This window comes from Drosophila novamexicana, unplaced genomic scaffold (genome assembly GCF_003285875.2).
Source record: "Drosophila novamexicana strain 15010-1031.04,08,12 unplaced genomic scaffold, DnovRS2.1 tig00000387-arrow-pilon, whole genome shotgun sequence".
Lineage (NCBI taxonomy): Eukaryota > Metazoa > Arthropoda > Insecta > Diptera > Drosophilidae > Drosophila > Drosophila novamexicana.
In genome coordinates, this window is record NW_020824800.1 from 1,487,838 (window position 1) to 1,514,618 (window position 26,781).

Sequence of the window (26,781 nt, forward strand, 5' to 3'; positions counted from 1 at the left end):
TTATTTTATGTATCTACACTTAGAAGGTATTATCCGGCGTTGCCCAAGTAAGCTTTGTCTGGTCTTTTCCAGCTTTATTCCTTCAGTCCTCCCTTTTGTCAAGTTGTGACTTTATTTACCTGAAATAAATAATATTTAATATATTAGAAAAAATCAAAAAAAACATCAAAGTGGTGTAATTTACAAACTAATCGGTTTTTGGTCAATAAGTCTTTTGAACCTACCGATTTGTAATTTGCTTGAACTTTTTTTAGCCCATTGATATTTAAAATGTTTGAATGACAATTTATAGTAGGGATCCGTACAAATTCAAAAAGGTGTAAAATTACAAAATCGGACATTTTTTGTCCGAGATATTCAACAAAAATCATCAAAAAAGTTTTGATTTTCGAGCCGACCCCGATTTTGGCATCGTTTTTTGGTCAACAACTTTTTTAAGCCCATCGATATTTAAAATGTTTGAATGACAATTTATAGTAGGGATCCGTACAAATTCAAAAAGGTGTAAAATTACAAAATCGGACATTTTTTGGCCGAGATATTCAACAAAAATAATCAAAAAAGTTTTGATTTTCGAGCCGACTCCGATTTTGGCAAAAAACGTGATGTAACCCCTTGCCATTTGGTCAATTTTGGTCAAAATTTAGATATCCATTTTTTTGATGCCAATCGTTAGTACTGATCCTTACGAGTATAAAATGGTATACAATTCAAAAATCTGGCATTTTTTGGCTGAGATATTACAAAAAATCATCATTGACTTTACAAACGAATCGGTTTTTGGTCAACAACTTTTTTTAGCCCATTGATATTTAAAATGCTTGAATGACAATTTATAGTAGGGATTCGTACAAATTCAAAAAGGTGTAAAATTACAAAATCTGACATTTTTTGGCCGAGATATTCAACAAAAATCATCAAAAAAGTTTTGATTTTCGAGCCGACTCGATTTTGGCAAAAAACGTGATGTAACCCCTTGCCATTTTGTCAATTTTGGTCAAAATTTAGATATTCATTTTTTTGATGCCAATGATTAGTACTGATCCTTACGAGTATAAAATGGTATTCAATTCCAAAATCGGACATTTTTTGGCCGAGATATTCCAAAATATCATCAAAACAGGTTTGATTTTCGAACCAAACCCGATTTTGGCATCGTTTTTTGGTCAACAACTTTTTTAAGCCCATCGATATTTAAAATGTTTAAATGACAATTTATAGTAGGGATCCGTACAAATTCAAAAAGGTGTAAAATTACAAAATCGGTCATTTTTTGGCCGAGATATTAAAAGAAAATCATCAAAAATGGTTTGATTTTCGAACCAAACCCGATTTTGGCATCGTTTTTTGGTCAACAACTTTTTTTAGCCCATCGATATTTAAAATGTTTAAATGACAATTTATAGTAGGGATCCGTACAAATTCAAAAAGGTGTAAAATTACAAAATCGGTCATTTTTTGGCCGAGATATTCAACAAAAATCATCAAAAAAGTTTTGATTTTCGAGCCGATTCCGATTTTGGCAAAAAACGTGATGTAGCCCCTTGCCATTTGGTCAATTTTGGTCAAAATTTAGATATCCATTTTTTTGATGCCAATCGTTAGTACTGATCCTTACGAGTATAAAATGGTATACAATTCCAAAATCTAGCATTTTTTGGCTGAGATATTCCAAAAAATCATCATTGACTTTACAAACGAATCGGTTTTTGGTCAACAACTTTTTTTTAGCCCATTGATATTTAAAATGTTTGAATGACAATTTATAGTAGGGATCCGTACAAATTCAAAAAGGTGTAAAATTACAAAATCGGACATTTTTTGGCCGAGATATTCAACAAAAATCATCAAAAAAGTTTTGATTTTTGAGCCGACTCCGATTTTGGCAAAAAACGTGATGTAACCCCTTGCCATTTGGTCAATTTTGGTGAAAATTTAGATATCCATTTTTTTGATGCCAATCGTTAGTACTGATCCTTACGAGTATAAAATGGTATACAATTCAAAAATCTGGCATTTTTTGGCTGAGATATTACAAAAAATCATCATTGACTTTACAAACGAATCGGTTTTTGGTCAACAACTTTTTTTAGCCCATTGATATTTAAAATGCTTGAATGACAATTTATAGTAGGGATTCGTACAAATTCAAAAAGGTGTAAAATTACAAAATCGGACATTTTTTGGCCGAGATATTACAAAAAATCATCATTGACTTTACAAACGAATCGGTTTTTGGTCAACAACTTTTTTAAGCCCATCGATATTTAAAATGTTTAAATGACAATTTATAGTAGGGATCCGTACAAATTCAAAAAGGTGTAAAATTACAAAATCGGTCATTTTTTGGCCGAGATATTAAAAGAAAATCATCAAAAATGGTTTGATTTTCGAACCAAACCCGATTTTGGCATCGTTTTTTGGTCAACAACTTTTTTTAGCCCATCGATATTTAAAATGTTTAAATGACAATTTATAGTAGGGATCCGTACAAATTCAAAAAGGTGTAAAATTACAAAATCGGTCATTTTTTGGCCGAGATATTAAAAGAAAATCATCAAAAATGGTTTGATTTTCGAGCCGACTCCGATTTTGGCAAAAAACGTGATGTAACCCCTTGCCATTTGGTCAATTTTGGTGAAAATTTAGATATCCATTTTTTTGATGCCAATCGTTAGTACTGATCCTTACGAGTATAAAATGGTATACAATTCAAAAATCTGGCATTTTTTGGCTGAGATATTACAAAAAATCATCATTGACTTTACAAACGAATCGGTTTTTGGTCAACAACTTTTTTTAGCCCATTGATATTTAAAATGCTTGAATGACAATTTATAGTAGGGATTCGTACAAATTCAAAAAGGTGTAAAATTACAAAATCGGACATTTTTTGGCCGAGATATTACAAAAAATCATCATTGACTTTACAAACGAATCGGTTTTTGGTCAACAACTTTTTTAAGCCCATCGATATTTAAAATGTTTAAATGACAATTTATAGTAGGGATCCGTACAAATTCAAAAAGGTGTAAAATTACAAAATCGGTCATTTTTTGGCCGAGATATTAAAAGAAAATCATCAAAAATGGTTTGATTTTCGAACCAAACCCGATTTTGGCATCGTTTTTTGGTCAACAACTTTTTTTAGCCCATCGATATTTAAAATGTTTAAATGACAATTTATAGTAGGGATCCGTACAAATTCAAAAAGGTGTAAAATTACAAAATCGGTCATTTTTTGGCCGAGATATTAAAAGAAAATCATCAAAAATGGTTTGATTTTCGAGCCGACTCCGATTTTGGCAAAAAACGTGATGTAACCCCTTGCCATTTGGTCAATTTTGGTCAAAATTTAGATATCCATTTTTTTGATGCCAATCGTTAGTACTGATTCTTACGAGTATAAAATGGTATACAATTCCAAAATCGGATTTTGGCAAAAAACGTGATGTAACCCCTTGCCATTTGGTCAATTTTGGTCAAAATTTAGATATCCATTTTTTTGATGCCAATCGTTAGTACTGATCCTTACGAGTATAAAATGGTATACAATTCAAAAATCTGGCATTTTTTGGCTGAGATATTACAAAAAATCATCATTGACTTTACAAACGAATCGGTTTTTGGTCAACAACTTTTTTTAGCCCATTGATATTTAAAATGCTTGAATGACAATTTATAGTAGGGATTCGTACAAATTCAAAAAGGTGTAAAATTACAAAATCGGACATTTTTTGGCCGAGATATTACAAAAAATCATCATTGACTTTACAAACGAATCGGTTTTTGGTCAACAACTTTTTTAAGCCCATCGATATTTAAAATGTTTAAATGACAATTTATAGTAGGGATCCGTACAAATTCAAAAAGGTGTAAAATTACAAAATCGGTCATTTTTTGGCCGAGATATTAAAAGAAAATCATCAAAAATGGTTTGATTTTCGAACCAAACCCGATTTTGGCATCGTTTTTTGGTCAACAACTTTTTTTAGCCCATCGATATTTAAAATGTTTAAATGACAATTTATAGTAGGGATCCGTACAAATTCAAAAAGGTGTAAAATTACAAAATCGGTCATTTTTTGGCCGAGATATTAAAAGAAAATCATCAAAAATGGTTTGATTTTCGAACCAAACCCGATTTTGGCATCGTTTTTTGGTCAACAACTTTTTTTAGCCCATCGATATTTAAAATGTTTAAATGACAATTTATAGTAGGGATCCGTACAAATTCAAAAAGGTGTAAAATTACAAAATCTGACATTTTTTGGCCGAGATATTCAACAAAAATCATCAAAAAAGTTTTGATTTTCGAGCCGACTCCGATTTTGGCAAAAAACGTGATGTAACCCCTTGCCATTTGGTCAATTTTGGTCAAAATTTAGATATCCATTTTTTTGATGCCAATCGTTAGTACTGATCCTTACGAGTATAAAATGGTATACAATTCCAAAATCTAGCATTTTTTGGCTGAGATATTCCAAAAAATCATCATTGACTTTACAAACGAATCGGTTTTTGGTCAACAACTTTTTTAAGCCCATCGATATTTAAAATGTTTAAATGACAATTTATAGTAGGGATCCGTACAAATTCAAAAAGGTGTAAAATTACAAAATCGGTCATTTTTTGGCCGAGATATTAAAAGAAAATCATCAAAAATGGTTTGATTTTCGAACCAAACCCGATTTTGGCATCGTTTTTTGGTCAACAACTTTTTTTAGCCCATCGATATTTAAAATGTTTAAATGACAATTTATAGTAGCGATCCGTACAAATTCAAAAAGGTGTAAAATTACAAAATCGGTAATTTTTTGGCCGAGATATTAAAAGAAAATCATCAAAAATGGTTTGATTTTCGAACCAAACCCGATTTTGGCATCGTTTTTTGGTCAACAACTTTTTTCAGTCCATCGATATTTAAAATGTTTGAATGACAATTTATAGTAGGGATCCGTACAAATTCAAAAAGGTGTAAAATTACAAAATCGGTCATTTTTTGGCCGAGATATTAAAAGAAAATCATCAAAAATGGTTTGATTTTCGAACCAAACCCGATTTTGGCAAAAAACGTGATGTAACCCCTTGCCATTTGGTCAATTTTGGTCAAAATTTAGATATCCATTTTTTTGATGCCAATCGTTAGTACTGATTCTTACGAGTATAAAATGGTATACAATTCCAAAATCGGACATTTTTTGGCCGAGATATTCCAAAATATCATCAAAACAGGTTTGATTTTCGAACCAAACCCGATTTTGGCATCGTTTTTTGGTCAACCACCTTTTTTAGCCCATCGATATTTAAAATGTTTAAATTACAATTTATAGTAGGGATCCGTACAAATTCAAATAGGTGTACAATTCCAAAATCGGACATATTTTGGCCGAGATATTCCAAAAAATCATCAAAACAGGTTTGATTTTCGAACCAAACCCGATTTTGGCATCGTTTTTTGGTCAACAACTTTTTTAAGCCCATCGATATTTAAAATGTTTAAATGACAATTTATAGTAGGGATCCGTACAAATTCAAAAAGGTGTAAAATTACAAAATCGGTCATTTTTTGGCCGAGATATTAAAAGAAAATCATCAAAAATGGTTTGATTTTCGAACCAAACCCGATTTTGGCATCGTTTTTTGGTCAACAACTTTTTTCAGTCCATCGATATTTAAAATGTTTGAATGACAATTTATAGTAGGGATCCGTACAAATTCAAAAAGGTGTAAAATTACAAAATCGGTCATTTTTTGGCCGAGATATTAAAATAAAATCATCAAAAATGGTTTGATTTTCGAACCAAACCCGATTTTGGCAAAAAACGTGATGTAACCCCTTGCCATTTGGTCAATTTTGGTCAAAATTTAGATATCCATTTTTTTGATGCCAATCGTTACTACTGATTCTTACGAGTATAAAATGGTATACAATTCCAAAATCGGACATTTTTTGGCCGAGATATTCCAAAATATCATCAAAACAGGTTTGATTTTCGAACCAAACCCGATTTTGGCATCGTTTTTTGGTCAACCACCTTTTTTAGCCCATCGATATTTAAAATGTTTAAATTACAATTTATAGTAGGGATCCGTACAAATTCAAAAAGGTGTAAAATTACAAAATCGGTCAGTTTTTGGCCGAGATATTAAAAGAAAATCATCAAAAATGGTTTGATTTTCGAACCAAACCCGATATTGGCATCGTTTTTTGGTCAACAACTTTTTTCAGTCCATCGATATTTAAAATGTTTGAATGACAATTTATAGTAGGGATCCGTACAAATTCAAAAAGGTGTAAAATTACAAAATCGGTCATTTTTTGGCCGAGATATTAAAAGAAAATCATCAAAAATGGTTTGATTTTCGAACCAAACCCGATTTTGGCAAAAAACGTGATGTAACCCCTTGCCATTTTGTCAATTTTGGTCAAAATTTAGATATTCATTTTGTTGATGCCAACGATTAGTACTGATCCTCACGAGTATAATATGGTATACAATTCCAAAATCGGACATTTTTTGGCCGAGATATTACAAAAAATCATCAAAACAGGTTTGATTTTCGAACCAAACACGATTTTGGCATCGTTTTTTGGTCAACAACTTTTTTTAGCCCATTGATATTTCAAATGTTAGAATGACAATTTATAGTAGGGATCCGTACAAATTCAAAAAGGTGTAAAATTACAAAATCGGACATTTTTTGGTCGAGATATTCAAAAAAAATCATCAAAAAAGGTTTGATTTTCGAACCAAACCCGATTTTGGCATCGTTTTTTGGTCAACAACTTTTTTCAGTCCATCGATATTTAAAATGTTTGAATGACAATTTATAGTAGGGATCCGTACAAATTCAAAAAGGTGTAAAATTACAAAATCGGTCATTTTTTGGCCGAGATATTAAAAGAAAATCATCAAAAATGGTTTGATTTTCGAACCAAACCCGATTTTGGCATCGTTTTTTGGTCAACAACTTTTTTAAGCCCATCGATATTTAAAATGTTTAAATGACAATTTATAGTAGGGATCCGTACAAATTCAAAAAGGTGTAAAATTACAAAATCGGTCATTTATTGGCCGAGATATTAAAAGAAAATCATCAAAAATGGTTTGATTTTCGAACCAAACCCGATTTTGGCAAAAAACGTGATGTAACCCCTTGCCATTTGGTCAATTTTGGTCAAAATTTAGATATCCATTTTTTTGATGCCAATCGTTAGTACTGATTCTTACGAGTATAAAATGGTATACAATTCCAAAATCGGACATTTTTTGGCCGAGATATTCCAAAATATCATCAAAACAGGTTTGATTTTCGAACCAAACCCGATTTTGGCATCGTTTTTTGGTCAACCACCTTTTTTAGCCCATCGATATTTAAAATGTTTAAATTACAATTTATAGTAGGGATCCGTACAAATTCAAAAAGGTGTACAATTCCAAAATCGGACATTTTTTGGCCGAGATATTCCAAAAAATCATCAAAACAGGTTTGATTTTCGAACCAAACCCGATTTTGGCATCGTTTTTTGGTCAACAACTTTTTTAAGCCCATCGATATTTAAAATGTTTAAATGACAATTTATAGTAGGGATCCGTATAAATTCAAAAAGGTGTAAAATTACAAAATCGGTCATTTTTTGGCCGAGATATTAAAAGAAAATCATCAAAAATGGTTTGATTTTCGAACCAAACCCGATTTTGGCATCGTTTTTTGGTCAACAACTTTTTTCAGTCCATCGATATTTAAAATGTTTAAATTACAATTTATAGTAGGGATCCGTACAAATTCAAAAAGGTGTAAAATTACAAAATCGGTCATTTTTTGGCCGAGATATTAAAAGAAAATCATCAAAAATGGTTTGATTTTCGAACCAAACCCGATTTTGGCAAAAAACGTGATGTAACCCCTTGCCATTTTGTCAATTTTGGTCAAAATTTAGATATTCATTTTGTTGATGCCAACGATTAGTACTGATCCTCACGAGTATAATATGGTATACAATTCCAAAATCGGACATTTTTTGGCCGAGATATTACAAAAAATCATCAAAACAGGTTTGATTTTCGAACCAAACACGATTTTGGCATCGTTTTTTGGTCAACAACTTTTTTTAGCCCATTGATATTTCAAATGTTAGAATGACAATTTATAGTAGGGATCCGTACAAATTCAAAAAGGTGTAAAATTACAAAATCGGACATTTTTTGGTCGAGATATTCAAAAAAAATCATCAAAAAAGGTTTGATTTTCGAACCAAACCCGATTTTGGCATCGTTTTTTGGTCAACAACTTTTTTAAGCCCATCGATATTTAAAATGTTTAAATGACAATTTATAGTAGGGATCCGTACAAATTCAAAAAGGTGTAAAATTACAAAATCGGTCATTTATTGGCCGAGATATTAAAAGAAAATCATCAAAAATGGTTTGATTTTCGAACCAAACCCGATTTTGGCAAAAAACGTGATGTAACCCCTTGCCATTTGGTCAATTTTGGTCAAAATTTAGATATCCATTTTTTTGATGCCAATCGTTAGTACTGATTCTTACGAGTATAAAATGGTATACAATTCCAAAATCGGACATTTTTTGGCCGAGATATTCCAAAATATCATCAAAACAGGTTTGATTTTCGAACCAAACCCGATTTTGGCATCGTTTTTTGGTCAACCACCTTTTTTAGCCCATCGATATTTAAAATGTTTAAATTACAATTTATAGTAGGGATCCGTACAAATTCAAAAAGGTGTACAATTCCAAAATCGGACATTTTTTGGCCGAGATATTCCAAAAAATCATCAAAACAGGTTTGATTTTCGAACCAAACCCGATTTTGGCATCGTTTTTTGGTCAACAACTTTTTTAAGCCCATCGATATTTAAAATGTTTAAATGACAATTTATAGTAGGGATCCGTATAAATTCAAAAAGGTGTAAAATTACAAAATCGGTCATTTTTTGGCCGAGATATTAAAAGAAAATCATCAAAAATGGTTTGATTTTCGAACCAAACCCGATTTTGGCATCGTTTTTTGGTCAACAACTTTTTTCAGTCCATCGATATTTAAAATGTTTGAATGACAATTTATAGTAGGGATCCGTACAAATTCAAAAAGGTGTAAAATTACAAAATCGGTCATTTTTTGGCCGAGATATTAAAAGAAAATCATCAAAAATGGTTTGATTTTCGAACCAAACCCGATTTTGGCAAAAAACGTGATGTAACCCCTTGCCATTTGGTCAATTTTGGTCAAAATTTAGATATTCATTTTGTTGATGCCAACGATTAGTACTGATCCTCACGAGTATAATATGGTATACAATTCCAAAATCGGACATTTTTTGGCCGAGATATTACAAAAAATCATCAAAACAGGTTTGATTTTCGAACCAAACACGATTTTGGCATCGTTTTTTGGTCAACAACTTTTTTTAGCCCATTGATATTTCAAATGTTAGAATGACAATTTATAGTAGGGATCCGTACAAATTCAAAAAGGTGTAAAATTACAAAATCGGACATTTTTTGGTCGAGATATTCAAAAAAAATCATCAAAAAAGGTTTGATTTTCGAACCAAACCCGATTTTGGCATCGTTTTTTGGTCAACAACTTTTTTCAGTCCATCGATATTTAAAATGTTTGAATGACAATTTATAGTAGGGATCCGTACAAATTCAAAAAGGTGCAAAATTACAAAATCGGTCATTTTTTGGCCGAGATATTAAAAGAAAATCATCAAAAATGGTTTGATTTTCGAACCAAACCCGATTTTGGCATCGTTTTTTGGTCAACAACTTTTTTAAGCCCATCGATATTTAAAATGTTTAAATGACAATTTATAGTAGGGATCCGTACAAATTCAAAAAGGTGTAAAATTACAAAATCGGTCATTTATTGGCCGAGATATTAAAAGAAAATCATCAAAAATGGTTTGATTTTCGAACCAAACCCGATTTTGGCAAAAAACGTGATGTAACCCCTTGCCATTTGGTCAATTTTGGTCAAAATTTAGATATCCATTTTTTTGATGCCAATCGTTAGTACTGATTCTTACGAGTATAAAATGGTATACAATTCCAAAATCGGACATTTTTTGGCCGAGATATTCCAAAATATCATCAAAACAGGTTTGATTTTCGAACCAAACCCGATTTTGGCATCGTTTTTTGGTCAACCACCTTTTTTAGCCCATCGATATTTAAAATGTTTAAATTACAATTTATAGTAGGGATCCGTACAAATTCAAAAAGGTGTACAATTCCAAAATCGGACATTTTTTGGCCGAGATATTCCAAAAAATCATCAAAACAGGTTTGATTTTCGAACCAAACCCGATTTTGGCATCGTTTTTTGGTCAACAACTTTTTTAAGCCCATCGACATTTAAAATGTTTAAATGACAATTTATAGTAGGGATCCGTACAAATTCAAAAAGGTGTAAAATTACAAAATCGGTCATTTTTTGGCCGAGATATTAAAAGAAAATCATCAAAAATGGTTTGATTTTCGAACCAAACCCGATTTTGGCATCGTTTTTTGGTCAACAACTTTTTTCAGTCCATCGATATTTAAAATGTTTGAATGACAATTTATAGTAGGGATCCGTACAAATTCAAAAAGGTGTAAAATTACAAAATCGGTCATTTTTTGGCCGAGATATTAAAAGAAAATCATCAAAAATGGTTTGATTTTCGAACCAAACCCGATTTTGGCAAAAAACGTGATGTAACCCCTTGCCATTTGGTCAATTTTGGTCAAAATTTAGATATCCATTTTTTTGATGCCAATCGTTAGTACTGATTCTTACGAGTATAAAATGGTATACAATTCCAAAATCGGACATTTTTTGGCCGAGATATTCCAAAATATCATCAAAACAGGTTTGATTTTCGAACCAAACCCGATTTTGGCATCGTTTTTTGGTCAACAACTTTTTTCAGTCCATCGATATTTAAAATGTTTGAATGACAATTTATAGTAGGGATCCGTACAAATTCAAAAAGGTGTAAAATTACAAAATCGGTCATTTTTTGGCCGAGATATTAAAAGAAAATCATCAAAAATGGTTTGATTTTCGAACCAAACCCGATTTTGGCATCGTTTTTTGGTCAACAACTTTTTTTAGCCCATCGATATTTAAAATGTTTAAACGACAATTTATAGTAGGGATCCGTACAAATTCAAAAAGGTGTAAAATTACAAAATCGGTCATTTTTTGGCCGAGATAATAAAAGAAAATCATCAAAAATGGTTTGATTTTCGAACCAAACCCGATTTTGGCAAAAAACGTGATGTAACCCCTTGCCATTTTGTCAATTTTGGTCAAAATTTAGATATTCATTTTGTTGATGCCAACGATTAGTACTGATCCTTACGAGTATAATATGGTATACAATTCCAAAATCGGACATTTTTTGGCCGAGATATTCCAAAATATCATCAAAACAGGTTTGATTTTCGAACCAAACCCGATTTTGGCATCGTTTTTGGGTCAACCACCTTTTTTAGCCCATCGATATTTAAAATGTTTAAATTACAATTTATAGTAGGGATCCGTACAAATTCAAAAAGGTGTACAATTCCAAAATCGGACATTTTTTGGCCGAGATATTCCAAAAAATCATCAAAAATGGTTTGATTTTCGAACCAAACCCGATTTTGGCATCGTTTTTTGGTCAACAACTTTTTTTAGCCCATCGATATTTAAAATGTTTAAATGACAATTTATAGTAGCGATCCGTACAAATTCAAAAAGGTGTAAAATTACAAAATCGGTAATTTTTTGGCCGAGATATTAAAAGAAAATCATCAAAAATGGTTTGATTTTCGAACCAAACCCGATTTTGGCATCGTTTTTTGGTCAACAACTTTTTTCAGTCCATCGATATTTAAAATGTTTGAATGAAAATTTATAGTAGGGATCCGTACAAATTCAAAAAGGTGTAAAATTACAAAATCGGTCATTTTTTGGCCGAGATATTAAAAGAAAATCATCAAAAATGGTTTGATTTTCGAACCAAACCCGATTTTGGCAAAAAACGTGATGTAACCCCTTGCCATTTTGTCAATTTTGGTCAAAATTTAGATATTCATTTTGTTGATGCCAACGATTAGTACTGATCCTTACGAGTATAATATGGTATACAATTCCAAAATCGGACATTTTTTGGCCGAGATATTCCAAAATATCATCAAAACAGGTTTGATTTTCGAACCAAACCCGATTTTGGCATCGTTTTTGGGTCAACCACCTTTTTTAACCCATCGATATTTAAAATGTTTAAATTACAATTTATAGTAGGGATCCGTACAAATTCAAAAAGGTGTACAATTCCAAAATCGGACATTTTTTGGCCGAGATATTCCAAAAAATCATCAAAAATGGTTTGATTTTCGAACCAAACCCGATTTTGGCATCGTTTTTTTTAGCCCATCGATATTTAAAATGTTTAAATGACAATTTATAGTAGCGATCCGTACAAATTCAAAAAGGTGTAAAATTACAAAATCGGTAATTTTTTGGCCGAGATATTAAAAGAAAATCATCAAAAATGGTTTGATTTTCGAACCAAACCCGATTTTGGCATCGTTTTTTGGTCAACAACTTTTTTCAGTCCATCGATATTTAAAATGTTTGAATGAAAATTTATAGTAGGGATCCGTACAAATTCAAAAAGGTGTAAAATTACAAAATCGGTCATTTTTTGGCCGAGATATTAAAAGAAAATCATCAAAAATGGTTTAATTTTCGAACCAAACCCGATTTTGGCATCGTTTTTTGGTCAACAACTTTTTTAGGCCCATCGATATTTAAAATGTTTAAATGACAATTTATAGTAGGGATCCGTACAAATTCAAAGAGGTGTAAAATTACAAAATCGGACATTTTTTGGTCGAGATATTCAAAAAAAATCATCAAAAAAGGTTTAATTTTCGAACCAAACCCGATTTTGGCATCGTTTTTTGGTCAACAACTTTTTTAGCCCATCGATATTTAAGATGTTTGAATGACAATTTATAGTAGGGATCCGTACAAATTCAAAAAGGTGTAAAATTACAAAATCGGACAGTTTTTGGCCGAGATATTCAACAAAAATCATCAAAAAAGTTTTGATTTTCGAGCCGACTCCGATTTTGGCAAAAAACGTGATGCCATTTGCCATTTGGTCAATTTTGGTCAAAATTTAGATATCCATTTTTTTGATGCCAATCGTTAGTACTGATCCTTACGAGTATAAAATGGTATACAATTCAAAAATCGGACATTTTTTGGCCGAGATATTCCAAAATATCATCAAAACAGGTTTGATTTTCGAACCAAACCCGATTTTGGCATCGTTTTTTGGTCAACCACCTTTTTTAGCCCATCGATATTTAAAATGTTTAAATTACAATTTATAGTAGGGATCCGTACAAATTCAAAAAGGTGTAACATTACAAAATCGGTAATTTTTTGGCCGAGATATTCAACAAAAATCATCAAAAAAGTTTTGATTTTCGAGCCGACTCCGATTTTGGCAAAAAACGTGATGTAACCCCTTGCCATTTTGTCAATTTTGGTCAAAATTTAGATATTCCTTTTTTTGATGCCAGTGATTAGTACTGATCCTTACGAGTATAAAATGGTATTCAATTCCAAAATCGGACATTTTTTGGCCGAGATATTCCAAAATATCATCAAAACAGGTTTGATTTTCGAACCAAACCCGATTTTGGCATCGTTTTTTGGTCAACCACCTTTTTTAGCCCATCGATATTTAAAATGTTTAAATTACAATTTATAGTAGGGATCCGTACAAATTCAAAAAGGTGTAAAATTACAAAATCGGTAATTTTTTGGCCGAGATATTAAAAGAAAATCATCAAAAATGGTTTGATTTTCGAACCAAACCCGATTTTGGCATCGTTTTTTGGTCAACAACTTTTTTAAGCCCATCGATATTTAAAATGTTTAAATTACAATTTATAGTAGGGATCCGTACAAATTCAAAAAGGTGTACAATTCCAAAATCGGACATTTTTTTGCCGAGATATTCCAAAATATCATCAAAACAGGTTTGATTTTCGAACCAAACCCGATTTTGGCATCGTTTTTTGGTCAACCACCTTTTTTAGCCCATCGATATTTAAAATGTTTAAATTACAATTTATAGTAGGGATCCGTACAAATTCAAAAAGGTGTAAAATTACAAAATCGGACATTTTTTGGTCGAGATATTCAAAAAAAATCATCAAAAAAGGTTTAATTTTCGAACCAAACCCGATTTTGGCATCGTTTTTGGGTCAACCACCTTTTTTAGCCCATCGATATTTAAAATGTTTAAATTACAATTTATAGTAGGGATCCGTACAAATTCAAAAAGGTGTACAATTCCAAAATCGGACATTTTTTGGCCGAGATATTCCAAAAAATCATCAAAAATGGTTTGATTTTCGAACCAAACCCGATTTTGGCATCGTTTTTTGGTCAACAACTTTTTTTAGCCCATCGATATTTAAAATGTTTAAATGACAATTTATAGTAGCGATCCGTACAAATTCAAAAAGGTGTAAAATTACAAAATCGGTAATTTTTTGGCCGAGATATTAAAAGAAAATCATCAAAAATGGTTTGATTTTCGAACCAAACCCGATTTTGGCATCGTTTTTTGGTCAACAACTTTTTTCAGTCCATCGATATTTAAAATGTTTGAATGAAAATTTATAGTAGGGATCCGTACAAATTCAAAAAGGTGTAAAATTACAAAATCGGTCATTTTTTGGCCGAGATATTAAAAGAAAATCATCAAAAATGGTTTGATTTTCGAACCAAACCCGATTTTGGCATCGTTTTTTGGTCAACAACTTTTTTAGCCCATCGATATTTAAGATGTTTGAATGACAATTTATAGTAGGGATCCGTACAAATTCAAAAAGGTGTAAAATTACAAAATCGGACAGTTTTTGGCCGAGATATTCAACAAAAATCATCAAAAAAGTTTTGATTTTCGAGCCGACTCCGATTTTGGCAAAAAACGTGATGCCATTTGCCATTTGGTCAATTTTGGTCAAAATTTAGATATCCATTTTTTTGATGCCAATCGTTAGTACTGATCCTTACGAGTATAAAATGGTATACAATTCAAAAATCGGACATTTTTTGGCCGAGATATTCCAAAATATCATCAAAACAGGTTTGATTTTCGAACCAAACCCGATTTTGGCATCGTTTTTTGGTCAACCACCTTTTTTAGCCCATCGATATTTAAAATGTTTAAATTACAATTTATAGTAGGGATCCGTACAAATTCAAAAAGGTGTAAAATTACAAAATCGGTAATTTTTTGGCCGAGATATTCAACAAAAATCATCAAAAAAGTTTTGATTTTCGAGCCGACTCCGATTTTGGCAAAAAACGTGATGTAACCCCTTGCCATTTTGTCAATTTTGGTCAAAATTTAGATATTCCTTTTTTTGATGCCAGTGATTAGTACTGATCCTTACGAGTATAAAATGGTATTCAATTCCAAAATCGGACATTTTTTGGCCGAGATATTCCAAAATATCATCAAAACAGGTTTGATTTTCGAACCAAACCCGATTTTGGCATCGTTTTTTGGTCAACCACCTTTTTTAGCCCATCGATATTTAAAATGTTTAAATTACAATTTATAGTAGGGATCCGTACAAATTCAAAAAGGTGTAAAATTACAAAATCGGACATTTTTTGGTCGAGATATTCAAAAAAAAATCATCAAAAAAGGTTTAATTTTCGAACCAAACCCGATTTTGGCATCGTTTTTTGGGCAACAACTTTTTTAGCCCATCGATATTTAAGATGTTTGAATGACAATTTATAGTAGGGATCCGTAGAAATTCAAAAAGGTGTAAAATTACAAAATCGGACAGTTTTTGGCCGAGATATTCAACAAAAATCATCAAAAAAGTTTTGATTTTCGAGCCGACTCCGATTTTGGCAAAAAACGTGATGTAACCCCTTGCCATTTTGTCAATTTTGGTCAAAATTTAGATATTCATTTTTTTGATGCCAGTGATTAGTACTGATCCTTACGAGTATAAAATGGTATTCAATTCCAAAATCGGACATTTTTTGGCCGAGATATTCCAAAAAATCATCAAAACAGGTTTGATTTTCGAACCAAACCCGATTTTGGCATCGTTTTTTGGTCAACAACTTTTTTAAGCCCATCGATATTTAAAATGTTTAAATGACAATTTATAGTAGGGATCCGTACAAATTCAAAAAGGTGTAAAATTACAAAATCGGTCATTTTTTGGCCGAGATATTAAAAGAAAATCATCAAAAATGGTTTGATTTTCGAACCAAACCCGATTTTGGCATCGTTTTTTGGTCAACAACTTTTTTCAGTCCATCGATATTTAAAATGTTTGAATAACAATTTATAGTAGGGATCCGTACAAATTCAAAAAGGTGTACAATTCCAAAATCGGACATTTTTTGGTCGAGATATTCAAAAAAATCATCAAAAAAGGTTTAATTTTCGAACCAAACCCGATTTTGGCATCGTTTTTTGGGCAACAACTTTTTTAGCCCATCGATATTTAAGATGTTTGAATGACAATTTATAGTAGGGATCCGTACAAATTCAAAAAGGTGTAAAATTACAAAATCGGACAGTTTTTGGCCGAGATATTCAACAAAAATCATCAAAAAAGTTTTGATTTTCGAGCCGACTCCGATTTTGGCAAAAAACGTGATGTAACCCCTTGCCATTTTGTCAATTTTGGTCAAAATTTAGATATTCATTTTTTTGATGCCAGTGATTAGTACTGATCCTTACGAGTATAAAATGGTATTCAATTCCAAAATCGGACATTTTTTGGCCGAGATATTCCAAAATATCATCAAAACAGGTTTGATTTTCGAACCAAACCCGATTTTGGCATCGTTTTTTGGTCAACCACCTTTTTTAGCCCATCGATATTTAAAATGTTTAAATTACGATTTATAGTAGGGATCCGTACAAATTCAAAAAGGTGTACAATTCCAAAATCGGACATTTTTTGGCCGAGATATTCCAAAAAATCATCAAAACAGGTTTGATTTTCGAACCAAACCCGATTTTGGCATCGTTTTTTGGTCAACAACTTTTTTCAGTCCATCGATATTTAAAATGTTTGAATAACAATTTATAGTAGGGATCCGTACAAATTCAAAAAGGTGTAAAATTACAAAATCGGTCATTTTTTGGCCGAGATATTAAAAGAAAATCATCAAAAATGGTTTGATTTTCGAACCAAACCCGATTTTGGCAAAAAACGTGATGTAACCCCTTGCCATTTTGTCAATTTTGGTCAAAATTTAGATATTCATTTTGTTGATGCCAACGATTAGTACTGATCCTTACGAGTATAATATGGTATACAATTCCAAAATCGGACATTCTTTGGCCGAGATATTCCAAAAATCATCAAAACAGGTTTGATTTTCGAACCAAACCCGATTTTGGCATCGTTTTTTGGTCAACAACTTTTTTTAGCCCATTGATATTTCAAATGTTAGAATGACAATTTATAGTAGGGATCCGTACAAATTCAAAAAGGTGTAAAATTACAAAATCGGACATTTTTTGTCCGAGATATTCAAAAAAAAATCATCAAAAAAGGTTTAATTTTCGAACCAAACCCGATTTTGGCATCGTTTTTTGGTCAACAACTTTTTTAGCCCATCGATATTTAAGATGTTTGAATGACAATTTATAGTAGGGATCCGTACAAATTCAAAAAGGTGTAAAATTACAAAATCTGACATTTTTTGGCCGAGATATTCAACAAAAATCATCAAAAAAGTTTTGATTTTCGAGCCGACTTCGATTTGGCAAAAAACGTGATGTAACCCCTTGCCATTTTGTCAATTTTGGTCAAAATTTAGATATTCATTTTGTTGATGCTAATGATTAGTACTGATCCTTACGAGTATAAAATGGTATACAATTCCAAAATCGGACATTTTTTGGCCGAGATATTCCAAAAAATCATCAAAACAGGTTTGATTTTCGAACCAAACCCGATTTTGGCATCGTTTTTTGGTCAACAACTTTTTTAAGCCCATCGATATTTAAAATGTTTAAATGACAATTTATAGTAGCGATCCGTACAAATTCAAAAAGGTGTAAAATTACAAAATCGGTCATTTTTTGGCCGAGATATTAAAAGAAAATCATCAAAAATGGTTTGATTTTCGAACCAAACCCGATTTTGGCATCGTTTTTTGGTCAACAACTTTTTTAAGCCCATCGATATTTAAAATGTTTAAATGACAATTTATAGTAGCGATCCGTACAAATTCAAAAAGGTGTAAAATTACAAAATCGGTCATTTTTTGGCCGAGATATTAAAAGAAAATCATCAAAAATGGTTTGATTTTCGAACCAAACCCGATTTTGGCATCGTTTTTTGGTCAACAACTTTTTTTAGCCCATCGATATTTAAAATGTTTGAATGACAATTTATAGTAGCGATCCGTACAAATTCAAAAAGGTGTAAAATTACAAAATCGGTCATTTTTTGGCCGAGATATTAAAAGAAAATCATCAAAAATGGTTTGATTTTCGAACCAAACCCGATTTTGGCATCTATTTTTGGTCAACAACTTTTTTTAGCCCATCGATATTTAAAATGTTTAAATGACAATTTATAGTAGGGATCCGTACAAATTCAAAAAGGTGTAAAATTACACAATCAGTCATTTTTTGGCCGAGATATTCCAAAAAATCATCAAAACGGGTTTGATTTTCGAACCAAACCCGATTTTGGCATCGTTTTTTGGTCAACAACTTTTTTTAGCCCAACGATATTTAAAATGTTTGAATAACAATTTATAGAAGGGATCCGTACAAATTCAAAAAGGTGTAAAATTACAAAATCGGTCATTTTTTGGCCGAGATATTCAAAAAAAAGCATCAAAAAAGGTTTGATTTTCGAACCAAACCCGATTTGGGCATCGTTTTTTGCTCAACAACTTTTTTTAGCCCATCGATATTTAAAATGTTTGAATGACAATTTATAGTAGGGATCCGTACAAATTCAAAAAGGTGTAAAATTACAAAATCGGTCATTTTTTGGCCGAGATATTAAAAGAAAATCATCAAAAAAGGTTTGATTTTCGAGCCGAACCCGATTATGGTCAACAACTTGATGAGACTTGACTTGATAAGAGTTTTGATAATAAGTTTGATGCAAATCGGACAAAACTGAATACGTGTTTCACTAGTAAATTGGTTCACCGTCTGGTCGGCTTCAAACTCATTTCTTTATATCTTTTAATGTGACCTTAGTTCCTACTAAGCTCGTTTATTATGAAGCAGCTGTGATCAGCTGTTCGACGCAGTCTAAATCAGTTTCAGGAATACCATTAATATCTGATGTACCAATCAGCTGTTCAATTACTGCAACTGCAGCTAAAATTCGACTGCAACTGGTACTGCTTAATTTCTGAATGGCCCTAAAATAAACTATTACGAGGATTTAGACGATAGATTGCATCTTATGGCAAATAAATATAGCACAAATATACAGTAATCAAGTGAACAAGTGTTTAGTATTCAGAACGAGAATACAAAAAAGTTTTAAATTAAAAATGTTATTCTGTGCACAACTTATTGTAATTATTGCGTCAATCGGCTCATTTTTGCGTTAAAACGCCTCGTTTCTGCGTCAACAACGAATGCGAAACAGAACAGCATAATTGGCAAATTGAAAAAATTAACTTAAAGATGCCGCAGCAACGTCGAAAACTACCTTTTAGCGGCAAAAAGAAGAAGGACCAATTGCTACAAAAGCGTAGCACAAAAGGTACAATAAGTAATAACATTGGCATTAGCAAAACTCTAAAAGAACGATGTGCACAGGTCAGCCCAGCAACTTGCGGCGCAGCAATCAAGAGTCTTATGAGGACAGCGATGCGCCGGAGACGACCGTGGATCGAAAGCTTATGGAGCAGCCGCTAACGCGTGCTGGGCGAAACAAGAATGTCAACCGTTACAATCTCCAATTCGTTCAAGAAAGCAAAAAGGAGATCGAGCTAATGAAACAGGAGGGATTCAAGCCGTTAGATGTGCTGACCGACGCACAAAGGGAGATTGATGCACGCTATTTTGAGAATTATGATTTTCCTGTGCGACCACCTTGGACATTTGACCAGAGCAAAGAGCTATTGGATCGAAACGAAAATAGGTATTTCAAGGTATGTCAATTGTTATATTGGATACACATGTGAATCTGATGACCTACTCTTTTAGGAGTATGTCGACGAGGTGCTGCAAAAAAAGCAGCGTAGCAATAGCAAAGAAATTTCCCTCTTTGAACTAAACTTAGAGACTTGGCGTCAGCTTTGGCGTGTGCTTGAGTTCTCCGACATTTTGCTAATTATTGTGGATGTTCGATATGCGTCACTCATGTTTCCACCATCCCTTTACGACTATATTATTCACACGCTGAAGAAGCATGCGATTGTTGTCTTTAACAAAGTGGATCTAGTCGCACCCGAGGCTGTCGTCGCTTGGCGACACTATTTCAACGAACACTACCCGGAGCTGCCCATTGTGCTGTTTGCATCGTATGCGGTGCGCAGCCAGAAAGGTACACAGCGTGGTCGCTATCAGCGTGCTCATCGTCAGAGCATGGAGGGAGTCTATAATATCTTTCGCGAGTGTCAACGTTATGTTCAAAGCGACGTAGATCTCTCAGCATGGGAACAAAAAATTCGTGACGATATGCGCATTGAGCAAGTGGATGTTGACGAAGCCACGAACAAAACTCAAGTGGAAGGAGAGCTGAAAATCAGCAATATCATCGACACCACGCCACATCAGCACGTGAAATACAACAGCGGTATTTTAACGGTTGGATGCATTGGATTTCCAAACGTTGGAAAATCATCGCTTATTAACGCCATCAAAGGACGTAAAGTTGTCAGCGTTAGCCGTACTCCCGGCCACACCAAACATTTCCAAACCATATTCTTGTTGCCGAATGTGCGCCTTTGCGACTGTCCAGGTGTTGTATTTCCCTCTTGCACTCCAAAGAGCTTGCAGGTTCTGCTTGGCAGTTTTCCTATCGCACAGCTGCAAGTGCCTTATCGTTCGCTCAAGTTGCTGGCTGAGCACATGAATCTGCCGCAACTTCTTCGCGTGCATCTGCCCGAGGACTATGACGAGTGGTCGGCTGTGGCGCTGGCGGATGCCTGGGCGTATAAGCGGGGTTTTCTCACCGCCAAGGCAGCACGCCCAGACCGTTATCGTGCCGCCAATCATATCTTGCGCATGTGTCTGGCGGGACAGCAGCAATTGGTGCTTCAGTTTTACCCACCCGGCTTTCATGACCAACAAGAAAGCTGGCGGCAGCATCCCGACTTCGCCGAGGTTAATAAATATCAACAGGTATATGCCGAAGAGCCAGATAGCGAGACTAATGAGGACACATCTTCCATCTGTTCGGACAGTAAGTAGACCAAAAACCTCAAAAATTCAATTATGTTAACAGTTTTTGTTGCAGCCGGCGATAGTGATGACGAGGACAGCTCTAACGACGAAACAAACGCGGATGAGGATGAATGCGATAACTCGGAAGCGCGGTCAAACAACGCATTTAAGCTTCTAGAAGGTGATTAAGTTAGCTGACAGCTAATACTTGGCATCTTTAATTTATATACTTTTTGATATACATTAAAATGTATACATATCTTTTGGTATCAATTTGAACTGAACTACTCCGATTTGTGAATGTTTAACATTAATTTAATCGATAATATAATAAACCCATATATTATAGCCAAACTAAATGTCGTCGATCTCATCTGCGGACATCAAATCGTAGTCTTCGCCTATCTTATCATCAATTGAGAGAAGAAGCTCAATGGCTCTGTAAAAAATAGAGTCGTAAACATATAGCAAAAAGAAAAGTATAGCTCAGTGTCACATGCTAAAACGAATTAAAGGATATCAAAAGCTACGAGCGACAGATTGAGAGATTGACAGAAAGGCTGGAACTATGGAAGATTTCAAGACTAGGAAACTATGAGGCCCGCGCCGAGCTGTCGTTACAAACATTCTGGCTTTTTTTTAACACATGCATGGAAGAAATCCCGCATATACGCACGCAGTTGATGCTGCGGCTGCGCTCCTTAGGTGTCCATTGATCTAAATGAAATTTGTAGGGTACAAACATGGTCGAAGACTTTACCTATAAACGGGTAATGCATCCAAAAACTGAAATGTTCTGGATACTGTGTCCTAAATATGCTAAAAAAAAGGATTTCGAAATAGATGTCTATCAATTGCTTGAAAACAGCTTTAGTTATCGATAGTTTGAAACAACGGGTGCTAAGAAAACCTACATTCAAAATTTCTTGACAACCTCCTATTGTTTCCGAGATCGAAGCGTTTATTAATACGGACGGACAAACAGATAGACGGACATGGCAATGATTAGAATATATATACTTTATAGGGTCGCAGATGCTTCCTTCTAACATTTGCCCAAAACCATTATATCTTTTAAGCCTATTTTCAATTCAGGACAGGACTTCAATAAATTTCAATAAAAAGACTGGAATGCTGGTTTCAATTAAAAAAAAGTTCCGTATAAGCTAAGACTTTAACTTTTTGCGCCCGATTAAAGAGTAAGCGTGTTTTTAAATAACACCCACCTGATAAGTTTATAATCATCGCTGTTCTCATTAATGGGCGCTGGGTACAAAGCCTTCTCAAGTAACAAGAGTTCCAAACTTGTGCGTAAATCAAGAACTACAGCAGCTGTTTCCGGATTGCACTTAAAACTAGAAAAGAGGGCAAGAAGAATTACTTGAATACAATTATTTGCAAAATGTTGCCAGCTTACTAATAGGTTTTAGCCACGGATATATAATGTGTTCTGTCTATAACGCCAGACTCGACGCCATCGCCAAAAATGATTAGTGCCATTGGGAAAACCATGGTCGCGTCGAGAAGAAACAGGTCTGTCGACTTTTGCCGCTGGAAGTAAACGAAATAGTTTGAATCAAATCCCGTCTTCCCGCTGTTGACCGATGAGGGATGAAAGTTAACGCGACGCCCATCGTCTGTGAACATCTTGTGTATGGCGCGAACACGATTTTTGATTTGACGTGATGTGCTGTTTGAAAAATACAATAAAATAAAATAGTTGTCAAAGCAGAAGGAATTGAATGCCTGGAGCTTACCACAAATGTGCCATGTTTGGATAGAGGCCGCCTCCGATAATGGCACGAAGCAGCGGAATCTTCTCTGAATTCATGTTAGATGATTCGTCCATACAATTGATTGAAGTAAGAAACCTGTAAACAGAATTAAAATTAATATAAAATATAATAGTTCGTGTTATTTTGGACGCTTTTGAGTGTATAGAAGAGCTGGACAAGCATGTAACCCAAAAAAAAAGACATCAAACAATTAACCATGGGCGAATCAAGCTCAAGAACTTCCCCAGAGTCCTGATTAAAATTCTATTTAGCATGGGTTGGTATATTTTAGTAAATAGAAAGATATCACCACATTATTTCGAAATCCCAACTAGCAGAGGTATTGAATGAAACTTGGATGAAAATTGATCGTACACGTACGAAAAAAACCACGCTTAATCGAGCTAAAGTTAGTATAAAATGTAGATAAATACTCTGTCAAATACTAATTTGTTTAAGCATGCAAAGACTCTGTTTTTAGGTAGGTTTACTACTGGACACATTTTTTGCTAAATAAAGTTATGCCTACAAAGCAAAACGCAAACAAGATTTTTAGTTTATATTATTGATTATTCGAACAAAAGGTGTACTTACTTCGAGTTATAGAGAAGCTGGGAAAATTGTTGCTTCATGCGTTCCAGCTGCTGAAGGGTCATCTTGCTAAGAAAGTTATTATAGCAAAAGTCGCGGTCACGATGCGCTTGCCGGCTTTCGCGGTAGCCGCAAATGGTATTATGTAGCATTATATGATCGCTGCGCATATTTTGGGATAGCCTGCGTTTAGCCTCGTCGACCCGCTGCTCCTTATCCATGGGCGTGTAGAAGGGACTCTTGTAGGAGAGAGCAGCCGCCACTGAGGTAATGGGATCCAGACAACGAAATAGCGCTGATATCAGAATCATTTTACCCATTTGGGGATCGATGGGCATCTTGGCCAGGTGCATGCCCAGCGGCGTCAGCTGGCCATGATTATCAAGTGCTTCAATCCTAAGGTGATTTATTGCGATTTTCCAATTCCAAGATAATATATATCACCCCAACTTACCGGTTAAGTAAGTTAATGGCAGTGCTCACGGCCTTCTGGGCAGGTGCATCAATCATTGTTGGAAAAAACGCGTAGGGATCATCGATGTGCAGCAACTTGAGACTGAGTATGATGGATTCCAGCTTGCAGCGTAATATTTCCGGTGTCGGCACCTCTGACATACGAGCTTCGCGTGCACGACTGAACAGATTATAACAGATGCCAGGCTGTACGCGACCTGCGCGTCCCTTGCGCTGCTGTGTATTTGCATGTGTGACCCAACACTCCTCCAGAGATTGTATGTTCGTCTCAATGTCATAGCTGCTGACCTTTGTGCGACCAGTGTTGATGACATAAACAACATCATCAATAGTTACCGAAGTCTCGGCAATGATGGTGGATATGATGACCTTACGTTTTCCATTGGGTGCTCGTCTGAATACCGACTGCTGCTCGACCGAGGGCAGCATTGAATGCAGTGGATAGACTAATAGATGATCGCGCCAGCGCTGACCCAAGGCTAAGCGAGGCTTTAACAGTGTATTGTGCAATTCAGATATTTGAGAATATCCCGGTACAAAAACCAATATAGCACCTTCTGACTTCATTGTGCATATATAATAAATGAGATTCGCAATAAAGTCAATGTCCTCGCATCCCTCGGAGCAGGGCAGTCGAAGCTGTTCCAGAACTTTGCTGTCGTACCTGTCACGCACCCGTCTTATATATGGCTCGATCATGGGTCTATGATCAGACAGATCGCTCCGGGTACGCGCACGTCTATTCTTGCGAGTGTCAAACTTATAGCTTGTCAATGCGAGCACATCCTCAAGATAGAGCATCTCAACGGGATGCATGACTCCTTCAATGCGAAACATTGGACATGCATTAAAATAATTGCAGAAATCCTGTTCCCGCACCGTCGCGCTCATCAATATAACTTTCAACGCGGGCCGATGTGGCAGTATAATCTTGAGCAATGCCATCAGGAGATCCGTCTCAACGCTACGCTCATGAATCTCGTCTAGGAGAAGAACACTGACGTTATGCAGCAACGGATCTCCCTGCAGCTGCTGTAAAAGGATGCCGGTAGTGCAGTACGTTATCGAGGCACGTTCACGCGGCTTGCAACTCTCCAGGCGAATCTGGTAGCCCACGGAGTGACCTAGCGCTTCGGCACGCTCATAGCTAACTCGCTCCGCCACAGTTATGGCCGAGATGCGACGAGGCTGCGTGCACACAATGCGGCAGCCAGATCCCATGCCTTTTGAAATGCTATCGTCCAGCAGTAGCTGCGGCACCTGCGTTGTCTTGCCGCAGCCGGTGCTACCCACAATTAATAGAACTTGATTTTTTTCCACAGCCTCGATTATTTCTGCAGCATGGCTCATTGTGGGCAGTTTCATGCGTTCCTTGTAGCGTTCTTGAAAGTCCGCACGTCGCAGGCGTTCCCTTTGCTGCTCTTCAAGTTGGGCATCCAGCGAGCTGTTCCGCAGCTGTAAGTCTTGGTTCTGCTTTTTGGCCTCTTCAATGAATGCATCAAAGTTTACGCTTAGCAAATGGCGAAACTGATCTTGGAACTTGGCATCCAGCTGTTCCTGCCCAGTTTCGCGTGCAGCTTTAAACTGTTCCATGTATTCCTTGACACGCGTAAGAACACCCGGCGGCACGCTGACATCGCAGCCCAGATTAATCTTGTTCTCATTTTTGGCTTCGCTTTTACGTTGCCGTGCAAGGTTTTTATAGTACAAGCCAATCTCCTTTCCAGTTAGTCCTGGCGGGCGACCGTTGCGACGTGATTGCGATCTTCCCCCCCTCTGCATTATTTTTCAAACAATAAACAAAAATTAGTTTGACAATAACTTATAATAGGCTGAGCAAACAAGAAATTTTATTCGATAACTATTTTGCAGCCCTGCAACTTTAAATTAGTGATACTCCCTTAATACTTTTCAAAATGCCACATTTCCATTGCTATCGGGCATAAGGAACTTATTTTCTACAAATAGTAAAATATTTTTTTAATAAAAGAAAGCATATATCTAGAGTGATTTAGCATTAGTAGCTTAAAAAAATAGTATATAGTTTAGTAAATAGTTAGGTAATCGCCCCAAGTAATTCGTGCTTTTTGCGAAAACTTATCGAATTTCATATCGATGTCATGAAAAGTTTGAAATATGCAAAAAGCTGAAAGGGCCGCGAAGGTTAGCGGTAACTTTAAATTGAAATTTTAAATTGTACTAATCGCTCAGTTTTTGATATCTTAAGATAGCAAAATCTCGCAAGGAGCTTTATTTCTCGAGTTCGTAAGGCGTTCTGCTAATCGTATCTGATCAATTAATTTCATGTTCACCTTCTTTGTGGTATATTTAGTACGATATATATATTGTAGCCTTTATTTTTCAGTAAATGTCATCTATTATTTGAATCTTCCATATATGAGGAGTGTTTCACCATCTGAATCTAAACGACAGAAGATGCGATGTGAAATTATTAAAGCATTGCAAAAAAAAAATCATTTGTCACACTTGAAC

General features: G+C 34.6%; 2 protein-coding genes across 3 annotated transcripts; one reads left to right on the top strand and one right to left on the bottom strand.

The window, feature by feature from the left end:
- Positions 1–26,129, bottom strand: LOC115759779 (ATP-dependent DNA/RNA helicase DHX36). Of its 2 annotated transcripts, none has more exons than XM_030700847.1 (6): positions 24,269–26,129; positions 23,818–24,210; positions 23,206–23,319; positions 22,866–23,138; positions 22,675–22,803; positions 1–119 (listed from the first exon to the last, which is right to left on the bottom strand). In XM_030700847.1, the coding sequence occupies exons 1-6, from the start codon at positions 26,068–26,070 to the stop codon at positions 116–118; spliced, it is 2,715 nt and encodes a 904-aa protein (XP_030556707.1). In that variant the 5' UTR covers positions 26,071–26,129; the 3' UTR covers positions 1–115. The 2 variants fall into 2 exon arrangements, with proteins under 2 accessions (XP_030556707.1, XP_030556706.1); XM_030700846.1 differs by lacking the exon at positions 1–119 and adding an exon at positions 21,784–21,887.
- LOC115759780 (guanine nucleotide-binding protein-like 1) lies at positions 19,592–21,658 on the top strand. The gene is made up of 4 exons (XM_030700848.1): positions 19,592–19,820; positions 19,877–20,211; positions 20,267–21,467; positions 21,522–21,658. Exons 1-4 carry the CDS (start codon positions 19,742–19,744, stop codon positions 21,635–21,637), a joined length of 1,731 nt encoding a protein of 576 aa, XP_030556708.1. The 5' UTR covers positions 19,592–19,741; the 3' UTR covers positions 21,638–21,658.
- Positions 26,130–26,781: the final 652 nt, after the last annotated feature.

Coding starts and splice junctions, on each gene's coding strand:
- LOC115759779 (XM_030700846.1), bottom strand. CDS start 26,070: ATGCAGAGGGGGGGAAGATCGCAATCACGTCGCAACGGTCGCCCGCCA. Junction 23,139..23,205: donor CCAAACATGGCACATTTGTG/GTAAGCTCCAGG, acceptor TTTTTCAAACAG/CACATCACGTCAAATCAAAA. Junction 22,804..22,865: donor TCCGTGGCTAAAACCTATTA/GTAAGCTGGCAA, acceptor CCTCTTTTCTAG/TTTTAAGTGCAATCCGGAAA.
- LOC115759780 (XM_030700848.1), top strand. CDS start 19,742: ATGCCGCAGCAACGTCGAAAACTACCTTTTAGCGGCAAAAAGAAGAAG. Junction 19,821..19,876: donor ACAAAAGCGTAGCACAAAAG/GTACAATAAGTA, acceptor CGATGTGCACAG/GTCAGCCCAGCAACTTGCGG. Junction 20,212..20,266: donor ACGAAAATAGGTATTTCAAG/GTATGTCAATTG, acceptor CTACTCTTTTAG/GAGTATGTCGACGAGGTGCT.